Source organism: Eimeria tenella, genomic scaffold (genome assembly GCF_000499545.2).
Source record: "Eimeria tenella Houghton genomic scaffold, Eth_scaff12, whole genome shotgun sequence".
Classification (NCBI taxonomy): domain Eukaryota; phylum Apicomplexa; class Conoidasida; order Eucoccidiorida; family Eimeriidae; genus Eimeria; species Eimeria tenella.
Window position 1 is genome coordinate 492287 of NW_013541485.1, and position 11525 is coordinate 503811.

The following is an 11525-nucleotide window of genomic DNA, read 5'->3' on the forward strand; positions in this document are numbered from 1 at the left end:
CAGCGCCCACGCCGCTGCCCGCAGCAGAGCACCTCGAGCCCTCCCCAGCAGCCAGCACCCACAGCAGCAGCAGCAGCAGCAACAGCAGCAGCAGCAGCAGCAGCAGCAGCAGCAGCAGCAGCAGACTGGCAGCAGACTGCAGAGGGAAAGTCTTCTTTTTTACCCACGGGCTGCTGGAGTCTTCTCTTAATTGGATCAGCAGCGGGTGGCTCTCTTTGCCTTTTGCTGCTGCAGCAAGAGGGGGAGAAGTTTGGCTTGCAAACTCCAGGGGCAACGAGTACACCCGACACCTGCAGCAGCAGCAGCAGCAGCAGCAGCAGCAGGCAGCGAAGGGAGGCGGCTTCTCCTTGTGGACGCTGCACGCCTTCATTGCTGAGCAGCAGCTGCTCCTGCAGCAAGCCCAGCAGCAGCAGCAGCAGCAGCACGAGCAGAACCAGCAGCAGCAGGAACAGCAGCAGCAACAGCAGCAGCAGGTTGCTGCCGATGAAGAGGTCTGCTCTCTATTCTGCTGCCGCTGCAGCGGCCTCACGCCGCTGCCACAATTGCGGGGAAAGCCCCAAGAGCAGCAGCAGCAGCTGCTGCTGAATGCATGCAGAGAGGCTTCCATCTTGCTGCTGAAGATGCGCTGGAGCAGGCAAGTAGCCACGCAGCAGCAGCAGCAGCAGCAAGAGCAGCAGCAGCACACTGATCCCGCAAGGGGCGCCTCTTTTGCTTCTTTTTGCTTTGCGGATGAAGGGCCCACAGATTCTGCTGCTGCTGCTACTGCTGCAGCTGCGGGTAGCTGCGCACCTGCCACTGCGTGTAACCCCAATTGCTGCTCAGTGGGGGGCGATTTGCTGCAGCTGCTGCGCTGCTGCGAGGGCGCTGACCAGCAGCAGCAGCAGCAGCAGCAGCAGGGGAGCGACGACGGGTTGGGCTCGGATTTTTCTGCTTCTACAAGAGGCAGCGCATGCAACCCCTCTCGCAGCAGCAGCTTGAGAAGCGATGTGCAGCAGCAGCAAGCTGCTGCTGCTGCTGACGATATAGCCGTTGCGCTTGCTGCTGCTGCTGCTGCTGCTGCTGCTGGGGAGCAGCAGGCCGTTGACCCAGCGCAAGGGGCTCAAGGAGCCCCGGGCTGCTGCTTTGGGTTGAACCGCAGCAGCAACAGCTGCGGCAGCAGCAGCAGCAGCAGCAGCAGCAGCTGTCCGCGCATCTGCCGCAGCAGCAGCGACGCGCCGCCCTTTGCCTTCGGAGCAGCAGCAGCAGCAGCTTCTTGGTCCTTCAACGAAATGGCTCTTTATGATTGTCCTGCGCAGCTGCAGTACATCTGCAGCAATTCGCGCGCGCTGCAGCAAATGCGCAGCAAAGCCTTAGAGGCAGCAAAGACACGCAGCAGCAGCAGCAGCAGCAGCAGCAGCAGCAACTGCTGCAACTCCAGATGCGGTTGCCAACGCAGCAGCACCACCAGCAGCAACGACGCGTGCAGCTGCAGCGCCGCCAACCGCAGCAGCAGCAGCAGCAGCAGCAGCAGCAGCGCGTTTGGGGGGGGCATTGTGTGCGTGGGGCAGTCTCAAGGTGCAGCACAGCTGCTGATTAGTTTTTCAATTTGTCCTTCTTTGTGTCTTTTGTGTCCTTGTGGGGTTTTGTTTTCTCCGCCGCTGCTGCTGCAGCCGCTGCAGCAGCTGCCGCGTGCTGCGCTGCTGCTGCTGCAGCTCGGCAGCAAACACCCTGCTGCTGTCTTGGGGGCCCTCAAGCTTGCTGTCAAGCTGCTGCCGGGGGCCCTTTTAGCAGCAGCAGGAGATGCTCTTGTGGGGGCCCGCAGCAGCAGCAGCATGTGCTTCTACAGCTCCCAGCTGCAGCAGCAGCAGCTAATCATCAACTTCACGCACACGCCCTCAGGTAGGAGTTGCTGCTAGTGCTGCTGCTGCTGCTGCGAGCGCTGCTGGTGCGCGTACTGCTGCTGCTAATGTTGCTGTTGCTACTAATGCAGAAGCTGCTGCTCGTGCTGCTGCTGCAAAGCCTGCTGCTGCTCTTTTTGCTGTTCATTTCGTTGCGTGCTGCTGTTTCTTCTACAAGAGCTGCTGCTACTAAATTTGCTCCTGCTGCTGCTGCTGCTGCTGCAGGGGGCACCTCGCGCCAGAATTTCGCACACTGGCTGCAGCAGCTGCGCAGCACAAAACCCTTGTCAACTTTGACTTCTGCTGCTGCTGAGCCTCCCAGCGGTGCAGCAGCAGCAACTGCAGCAGCAGCAGCAGCAGCAGCAGCAGCAGCAGGACTGCCAGAGCTGATATTGCCGCGAGGCCGATACCCCATAGAAAGAATCCGCAGCAAACTTTTTGTATTCCTTGGAACAGATGACAATCTCGTGATGCCGGGTTAGCTGCTGCTGCTTCTGTTGCTGCTGCTGCTGCTGTTGCTGCTGCTGCTGTCGCTGCTGGTGTTCCTTTTGCTGCTGTTGCTGCTGGGCACGCTCGCGTTTACCAGTAAAGTTTAAACCCTAAACCCTCGTGGTTTGTGTTGCTTCTGGATGTTCGCTTTGGGAAGTTTTGCTTCCCTTTTGCTGCAGCAGCAGCAGCAACAGTAGCAGCAGCAGCAGCAGCTGGAGCTCCCGTGTTTGTTTGTGTTGCAGAAGCAAGCGCTGCTTACCTCCAGCGCTGCCTGCCGCAGCAGCAGCTGCAGCTGCTGCTGCTGCAGGGCCTGGGGCATTTAGACTGTGGCTGGGGGGGCCCTCGTGTCTTTGACATGAACGCTTTGCTGCAGCAAATCACCAGCTGCAGCAGCTGCAGCAGCAGCAGCAGCAGCAGCAGCAGCAGCTCGGCCCCTGATTTTGGCTGACCTTTTTATGAATTTAAATAAACGGATAAACATTTTATGGATGACTAAATAACACGTTCATTATGCTTGCTTCTTGCTGCTGCTGCTGCTGCTGCTCTAGGCTTCAGCTGTTTGCTGCTGTTGCTGCTGCTGCGGCTTTAGGGCCTCTGCTGCAGCAGCAAACTGCTGCTGTTCAAGATGAAAGGGGAGAAGACTGGCAAACGTATGCGAGTATAAAACTGAATAAATAAATTGAATTAATTCTAAAAGTAATTTTAATGAATAATTGAATTAAACAAATAAAATTCACAGGTCCATAAAAGTCGAGCTGCAGCAGCAGCAGCTACAGCAGCAGCAGCAGCAGGTACAGCAGCACGCTGTGTTTGTCTGGAGTTGAAGAGTCCAGATAGAATACAAACAAATTTAAATTTATAAATGGAAATTAATAAATGCAAATTAGTAATTACAAATTAAAAATTGTAAATAAATTAAACTTGATTTTGCTGCTCTCTTTTTGCCGCTTCCAGCGACTACACAAGAGACGCCAAAATCTCCAATTCTAGGGTTTAGGGTTTAGCGTTTGGGGTTTAGGGTTTAGGGTTTGGGGTTTAGGGTTTGGGGTTTAGGGTTTGGGGGGAGCGAGTGTGCAATTGGAGATGCGAAGAACCCCAGAAGAGCAACTGGGAAGTTTATTTTGGCATTTAAATGGGATTTAATTGTTCAATTTGCACTTAAAATTGATTCATTTAATTAAATTAATTAATTAAATTAATTAATTTGATTTTAAATTTCATTTTTTGCTCTTTCTGAACATAAAAAGACCCGAAATTGCGCCTTCACCTTCAGGTGTACAGACACCTCAGCTGCGCAGACGCCCGAACGGCTCTCCGATTCTCCTTTTTAAATTTTGTTTTATTGTTTATTTATTTATTTATTATTTATTTATTTATTTACTTATTTATTTATTTTTAAAATGAACTTAAGGCTCCTCTGGGGGCCGCGGCCCTCTGAATGGCGGCGGCGGGGGAATGAAGTCGGGGGGCCCCTCATCGTCATCTGCTGCTGCTGCTGCAGCCTGCTGCTGCTGCTGCTGCTCTTCCTCTTGCTGCTGCTGCTGCTGCTCTCCATCCTGCAGCTGCATCTGCTGCAGCACCTGCTCGAGCCCCACCCTCCTGGGAGGTGTAGGTGCTGTCCTGGGTGTGGCTGCTGCGCCCTCGCCTTCTGCTGCTGCAGCAGCAGCAGCAGCAGCAGCAGCAGCAGAGTCCGGCGAGTGACTCATAGTAGCCTTCAGAAGGGTCCGGGGTTTTGGAGTTGGTCTCCACCCGGGGGCCCCCTGGAGTATTCTCCTGGGGCCGAACCTGCGGGGTTTTGGCTGCGGCGGCGCCAGCAGCTCCTGCTGCTGCTGCTCCTGCTGCTGCTGCTGCTGCTCCTGCTGCTGCTGCTGCTGCCCGCTGGTGTGCCCCGCCCTGGGCGTAAACGACCCGAAGATCGGCTCTTCGTCCCCCTCCTCCTGCTGCTGCTGCCCCACAGCCCCCGATCCCGATCCCGATTCCGAGACAAGAGTTGAAACTTCGTCTGCCCACTGTGTCAGTTCTACAATGTCTCTCGTTTTGGGGGTTTGCAGCTTCCGCCGCAGCGCAGAAGGGAGCCTTCGTTTGGGTTTGCTGCTTCTCCTCCTGCTGCTGCTCCTTCTGCTGCTGCTCCTGCTGCTGCTGCGGCTGCTGCTCGGCGCCGAGTGCGACGCTGCAGAACCTATCTCCGCGTACAAGTGCTCATCATCTTCAGCTGGTGCTGCTGCTGCTGCTGCTGCTGCTGCTGCGCTGCTGGGCCCCGGGGGAAGGGGGGGCAGGGGCATAGTGGGCGCACGGGGCGCCTCGGGGCCCCCCGCTTCTGCTGCTGCTGCTGCTGCTGCTGTTCCTGCTGCTTGCTGCTGCAGCCATCTTCTACTTTCTGCGTCTCTTTGTACTCTGCCAATCTTCACTGAAGGAACTCTTCGGGGAGTCCGCCGGGGCCGCCTGCTGCTGCTGCTGCCGAGGACATCTCCCAAGGTGACATTCCTTCTGCCGACTGCAGCAGGAGCTGAGGCAGACCCTGCTGCTGCTGCTGCTGCTGCTGCTGCTGCTGGGTCTCGCTCGCCCACTGGGTCTTCTTCCCAGCTAGAGTCCCCCGACTCTCCTCTGGGCCGCCAGAGATCGGCTTCGGCCATTTGTAAGTAGGGGAGATCCTCTGGCAGCAGCGGCATGGATTGCTGCTGCTGCTGCTGCTGCTTCTTCTTTGGCTTCTTGTTCTTTTTGTGGCCCAGCCGGGACCTCTGCACGAAGCTGCTGGCAGCAAAGCTGCTGCTGGGACTCAGCGCAGAGTCCAGCTTTGCTGCTCGCAGCAGCAAAGCTGCAGCAGGGGAAAAAAGAAAAAAACTAAAAAGCAAAAATAAAGAAAGAGCTGCCAAGAAGGCAGCTTTTTTTAGGTGTACAGACATCTCGGCCTGCAGCACGCTGCAGCGGAGCAGCCGCTGAAAGTCAAGAAAGAAACCCAGAAACTATTCAATTAGGAACTACTTAAACCCAAATCCAAAGAAGAATTAAGGACAAGCAGCAGCAGCAGCAGCTGCTGCAGCAGCAGCAGCAGCGAGCCGGTCCTCTCGCTGCTGCTGCGGACACCAGCAGCTGCGCCCGCAGCAGCCCTGCGATCGATCTGCACGGATAGATCTTAAAAGGGGCCCTTTAAATGCAAAAATAAAAGAAATGCTTTTAAATAAATTAAAATTTTAATTAATTTGAATTGGATCGAGGCATTTCAGCGTAGAATACAGCAGCAGCAGCAGCAGCAGCAGCAGCAGCGCCGACAGCACCACCGGTCTTCGCGCAATCGGTCCGGCGAGGACTTGGTCGCGCGGCTGAGCAGATTTCTCCGGCGAATGAATTAAATAAACTTTAAAAGAATTAAATTTATTAAATTGAATTAAAAGATCAAATTTAAATTCAATTTCAAACACTTTCCCCCGCGGAATCTTCGCTGCAGCGCCCCGCGCCAGATCCGGTGACGCAGGGCTGCCTCGAGATCGCCGCGTCGTCAGCGCCCTTTTGGGGTAATTTTTACTTCTTTTTGCGTCTTCTTTTTATATTTAAATATTAAAATCAAAAGTAAATGTAATTACAAAAAAATAAATGCAAAATAGCCGCGATTTGTCCAGGATCGGCGGCGCTGGCCGCGCGCCACGGCCCCGCGGCTCTCCGGCCGCGGCCTCTGCAGGATCGCGAGCCCAGGGCTTTCTTCTTTTGCGACTTTTTTCACTTTTTTTCTTTCAAAAGTTTCACAAAATATAAAACAAATATAAAATAAACTCTTTTATTGAATTTCTGGCGTTTTTAGCTCCCCGGCTGTTGGGTGGCGGCCGGACTTGCGGCTGGAGAGCGCCTGTTGCTGCAGGATCTTTTGCTGCTTCCTCGGCGTGTTCTCCGCGTTTTTTCGCGGAATCTATTTTTAAACAATCCAAATATTTGAATTGTTTGAAATAATTATCTTTTAAACGCAAAAGAAAGTCCATTTCTTGAGGCAGAAGTGGTTTTCTCCGTTTCCCGGGAGTGCGCGTTTCCGCCGCTGCCGCGCGCGCAGCTGTCTGTACACCCGAAATGAAGCTCCGACAAACCCTCGCAGCCCTCGGGGCTCTTCATTTCTTTTCTTCTTCCATTTATTCTTTTGGTTTGTTGCTGAGGCCTTCGGAGTCAGGGGACATGGAGGCGTTGCTGCCCGCTGCCTCCGCCGCGGACGCGGGCGCGGCTGCTGCTGCTGCTGCGCCCGCTGCTGCTGCTGCCGCTGCTGCTGATTCCGACCCAGCTTTTCTGCAGAAACAAAGTAAAAGAAAAAGAGGAAAAGGAAAAGGCGGGAAAGGCGGCCAGAAAGACGGCGCCTCCAGCTTCTTACAGGCGCAGGCTCTGCAGCCAAACTAGGGTTTGCGGTTTGGCCTTCAGGGTCTAGGGTTTAGGGTTTAGGGTTTAGGGTTTGGGGTTTGTTCTCGCGGGATGCCGCACAGGCTCAACTCAGCTGCTACGGGCTCCTCCAAGTGCAGCAGCCCCAACAGTTCTGTAGCAGCAGCAGCTGACCGCCGCAAGTGCCCATTTCGGGGGTTAGGGTTTAGGGTTTAGGGTTTAGGGTTGCGAACTTGGGTGGCTGGCCGCCCCGGCAAGACGCTTGGGCCTTCCGCTTTATTATTTTTCCATTTTGGAACTTTCATTTAATCGCACCTACAGAGAGTCGCAACTAGGGGTAATAAATGCTGCTGCTGCTGCAACAGCAGCAGCAACAGCAGAAACAGCAGCAGCACCAGCAAGAGCAGCAGCAGCAGCGAGAGCAAGGCGTTGCTGCAGCGGAGGCTGCGCCAGTATCGAAGTCCTCGAAATACTTTCAGAACACCAGCAGCAATTTGTTTTAATTCTTAGCTTTTTAAAACTAATATTATTGAATTTAAAAGTATTTAAATTTGCATTTTAATTTAAAATGATGAAGAGGCAACTGCATCGGCTTTCCCGTGAACCGTCCAGCTGTACAGACAGCTCGGCCATAGCCGATGAGCGCCAGCTCGAAAAGAGCATTAAAATTGCTTTGAAAGTAAAAATAAATTTGTAAATAATAAATTAAAATTAAAATTAAATAAATATAATTCAAAATAATTCAATTTGGCGTTTAAAATTCAAATTTCTGCACTTCAGAATCCCAGGTGACCGTCGGCGGCGCCCGGCGTCGGCGGCGCCAGCAGCCGCTGCAGAGGCTCCATTTTGGCTCCTCTGTTTAATTTATTTGTGAAATTAAATAAAATTTATAATTTGAAAAAGAATTAAATGCATTTAAACGATTTAAATCCTCAAATGCGAGAAAGATGCACTTGGACACAGCGCAGCACGCGCAGGACCGCTGCCTGGCGGGCGGCTAGCAGCTGCTGCTGCTGCTGCTGCTGCTGCTGCTGCTACATCTTCCCGCGGCCCAGTTTTGTCTGAAGCTTCCAATTCACATTTTTGTTTATAAATTTAATTAAATTTAAACTTTATTTCGGGACTTTTGTCTGTTTCGCGCTGCTGCTTTGCTGTTGCCCCTCGAGACCACTGGTCCCCTTCGATTCAAAACCACCAAAATGAGCAGCAGCAGCAGCAGCTGGGCGACGCCCACGCTGCGAACAGCAGCAGCAGCAGCAGCAGCAGCAGCACTTCTGTCGGCTCCTATTGGAGGCCTCTGCTTCCGAGTTTCCCCGAATTTGCTGGCAGCTGAGGGGCAGCTCGAGGGGGCCCCCCTGGGGCCCCCTGCTGCTGCATTTGCTGCTGCAGGGCCCCTCCCTGAGGGCCCTGAGAGCTTCTCGGAGCTCTCTGCTGCTGCTGACGAAGCAGCAGCAGCAGCAGCAGCAGCAGAAGACGCCGCGGAGGACGCGGACGCTGCACTGTACGACGGCTTCGACGACTCTTTGAGCAGCAGCAGCAGCAGCAGCAGCGCAGCAGCAGCAGCAGCAGCAGAAGACCCCAGCATGCTGGAATTTGCCCGCGCACGGGACTGGTGGAATCGCCGCAAACAGGCCAGGCAGCAGAAAGCTTTAGATAGAAAAGAAAGAAGATTACAAAAGAAAATTCAAAGAAGACAAAGAAGAAGTAAATCTGATTCGGACTCCGAGTCACCATTTGAAGTTCCAATTTATGCTGCAGAAGACCAGCTGCCTCTGACTGAGGAGGAAGAGAGTCTTTGGAAAGATGAGTCCGCGATGAAATAAAGACTTCTCGTCTTTTTGATTCTTCAATTATTTAATTCTTCTTTTCTTGCATTAAATGGTCCAACGGACCTTTAATCCTCCACTTTCTCCGCTTTTGTTTGACCATTGAATCATTTAATTCTTCTTTAGTTCTCTCGCCGCGCGTTTCTGCATGCATGCGTTCAGGTGTACGTACACCTCGCGGTGTACGTACACCGCAGGATGAGCGCAGCTCGACGCTCCAAAGCTCATTATATATCATTCGAATGCTCATTTAAAGACAAATTTAAATATTTATTTATTATATTTATTTGCTATTCTAATTCAATTATCTTCAAATTCAAGAAGGCGCAATTCGTCTTTGCGCCCGGCCCCCAAAGCCGGTTTTTTCGGCTCTTGGCAGTAGCTGAGAAACTTTGAATTAGCTGAGAACTTTAAATTATTTATTTCCTCATTATTTATTATTTCTTTATTATTTATTGTTTATTTACTATTTATTATTTCTTTATTATTCCCTCTTTATTATTTATTTATTTATTCTTCTATCTCCTTTTCAGTTGCCTAGCCGTAGGAGTGTCTTTCAAAAGAAATGCTTTTTCGTGTATTTGTGCATTAGACAAAAAATATATTCAAATAGGTTTAAATAGATGCATTTTAAAAGAAAATAAAAAGAATATTTAAACTAATTCAAACAAATATATTTTAAAGACAAATGAATTAAATGAATTAAATGGCACTTTTCAACTTTTGAAAAAAAGCTTTCGGCCACTGCAGACCTCCGGGCTGTCTGTACACCTCAACAAGAGAACAAATGCACAAAAGGCAAAAAGAAATTAAAATTTTATTTTTAAAATAAGAACAAACTCCTTTTTCTGTTTGCATGCGCTTCTGCAGAAGCCCCTGCAAAAGCCGTATAGACACCACAAATTCAAATTGAGTTTAATTCCATTCAAAATTAATTTGAAAATGTAAAAGCGTTTATGATAGTATAAGTATAAATATAAATAAATTAGTGAGTAGATCTCCCTATATATTGCCTAAAGGCAAAAATCCCAAAATGTAACTTGGGAATATTTGCGTAGAGTTGCATGCAAAAAGGACTTTTGAAATAAAATTCAATAAAGAGAAATAAAAGCAAATAGAAGTAAATAAAATAAAAAACAAAAAAGCCCTTAGTCGGATTTCTTTTTAAAGATCTTTTCCACTTTTGAATTTGCGCTCTTTTCCCAAGTGTATTTTGACATCATTTGGATCTGCGCACTTCAAAATAAGAAAATAAACTCTAAAAAAGTGCTTTTATCTTTTTTTAAACTCTAAAAATATAAAAATAAACTCTAAAAAGGTGTTTTAATATTTTAAGCTGTTCATTTGGCCTTAAAGAAGGAAAAGGAACTTCTGGGCAAGGCGCGAAAATGCGATTTTTCGAGTGTACGTACACCGGAACGTGCATGCATGCATGCGCCAAAGGCGTTTTTCAAATTTCGACAAATTAAAATGACTTTTCCATTTGGGAGTTAATTTGCCCTTTATAAACTTCACTTTTATTAAAATAAACTCTATTTCTTTTTGTTTTCATTTTATTTTCATTTTTAATTCCGAAAAGAAAGAAATTAAAATAAATGCGTTTCTCCTGAATGAGCCAGGTGTACATATACTCCAAACGGACTGGCGGCTATTCGCTGTCGACAGAATCAGCCACTGTATGCAGGGTTTAGGGTTTAGGGTTTGGGGTTTCGTGTTTAAGGTTTAGGGTTTAGGCTTTAGGGTTAAGACTTCATGGTCTAGGGTTTAGGGTTTAGGGTTTAGGGTTTACGAGTGGTAGGCTGAGGCTACGGCTAACGTTTATGCCTCTTCCAGGGGGAAGTGCCAGCAGCCTTCTACGGTGCAGCCCCCAGGCATCACTCATTTAGGGTTTAGGGTTTAGGGTTTAGGTTTTAGGGTTTAGGGTTTAGGGTTTGAGGCGGCAGAGGTGTTGCTCGAGGCAGTTCAGTGTCTTAGAGTCTCGGCTGCTGCTGCTGCTCACTGACATGAGCAGCAGCAGCAGCAGCAGCAAAAAGCAGCAAATTGCGGGAGAGAAAGAAATGGAAATGAACTGAAGCCGCAGCAGCAGCAGCAGCAGCAGCAGCAGCACCAGCTGTCTGTACACCTCAAACGACCTAGTGGCAGCAGCAGCCCCCTGAAGCCCCGAGCTCCCAAAACACTTTTTTGAATTCTTTTCTTTATTCTCAATGAATTAAAAGGATCAATTACTTTAAGTTTTCTGGATTTGCGCGAAAGAAGCTTCTTTGGCAGCTGCTGCTTGCGCAACACCAGCAGCAGCAACAGCAGCAGCAGCAGCAGCAGCAGCAGCAGCACTCTGCGAGCCGCCAGAAGGACTGCAAAGGGTCTTCCATCTCCTTACTGACTTATAGGAGCGACGTTTTTGTAGAAGATCAGCAGAAGAAAAGCCTTTTGCTGCAGCAGCAGCAGCAGCAGCAGCTGCTGCAGCAGCTCACTTCTGCAGCTCCGGGGTGTATAGACAGCTCGCGCTCCACGCCCTCAAAAACGACTCCAAACTGCTGCAGCCCTTCGCCACTTTTGTTGCTTTGCTGCTGCTGGAGCAGCAGCAGCAGCAGCAGACTCAACTGTGCTGCAGCACTCGAAGCAGCTGCTGCTGCTTCTGCAATGGTGGGGCCCCTAGCCGCAGCCCGTGACCTTTGCTGAGGCAGTCACCTCTTCCTGCTGCTGTTGCTGCTGCTGCTGCAGCGGCTGCTGCTGCTGCTGCTGCTGCAGTCGGGCGCCTCAGCTGCTGCTGCATGCGATGGTCTGGCTACAACGGCACCCACAGCAATGGCTGCGCGCTCCCCCGTCTTGCTGCTGCTGCAGCAGGTGCTGCTGCTGCTGCTGCTGCAGCAGGGTCTCGCGGAAGCTGCTGTGACCTCTCCGCAGCGGCGGATTGCATCAGAAGCAAACGACAGCGCAGCAGCAGCTGCTGCAGCAGACGCAGCAACAGCAGCAGGAAGAG

At 50.8% G+C, this 11525-nt stretch overlaps 3 protein-coding genes across 3 annotated transcripts in view; 2 read left to right on the forward strand and 1 right to left on the reverse strand.

Annotated features, from left to right (window-relative positions):
• The window catches only part of ETH_00027170 (uncharacterized protein), a gene marked incomplete at both ends in the record, with an annotated part of 3378 nt that extends 564 nt beyond the window's left edge, over positions 1–2814 (forward strand). Inside the window, 3 exons of the mRNA XM_013373133.1 lie at positions 1–1878; positions 2103–2354; positions 2612–2814. Coding sequence (XP_013228587.1) covers positions 1–1878; positions 2103–2354; positions 2612–2814 — 2333 coding nt within the window. The remainder of the gene's footprint in view (positions 1879–2102; positions 2355–2611) is intronic.
• Positions 2815–3772: 958 nt separating this feature from the next.
• Positions 3773–5269, reverse strand: ETH_00027175 (uncharacterized protein; the record flags this gene model as incomplete). The annotated part of the gene is made up of 1 exon (XM_013373134.1): positions 3773–5269. One exon carries the CDS (start codon positions 5267–5269, stop codon positions 3773–3775), a length of 1497 nt encoding a protein of 498 aa, XP_013228588.1.
• Positions 5270–7918: 2649 nt separating this feature from the next.
• ETH_00027180 (uncharacterized protein) lies at positions 7919–8542 on the forward strand (the record flags this gene model as incomplete). The annotated part of the gene is made up of 1 exon (XM_013373135.1): positions 7919–8542. The coding sequence occupies one exon, from the start codon at positions 7919–7921 to the stop codon at positions 8540–8542; it is 624 nt and encodes a 207-aa protein (XP_013228589.1).
• Between the last annotated feature and the right edge of the window lie 2983 nt (positions 8543–11525).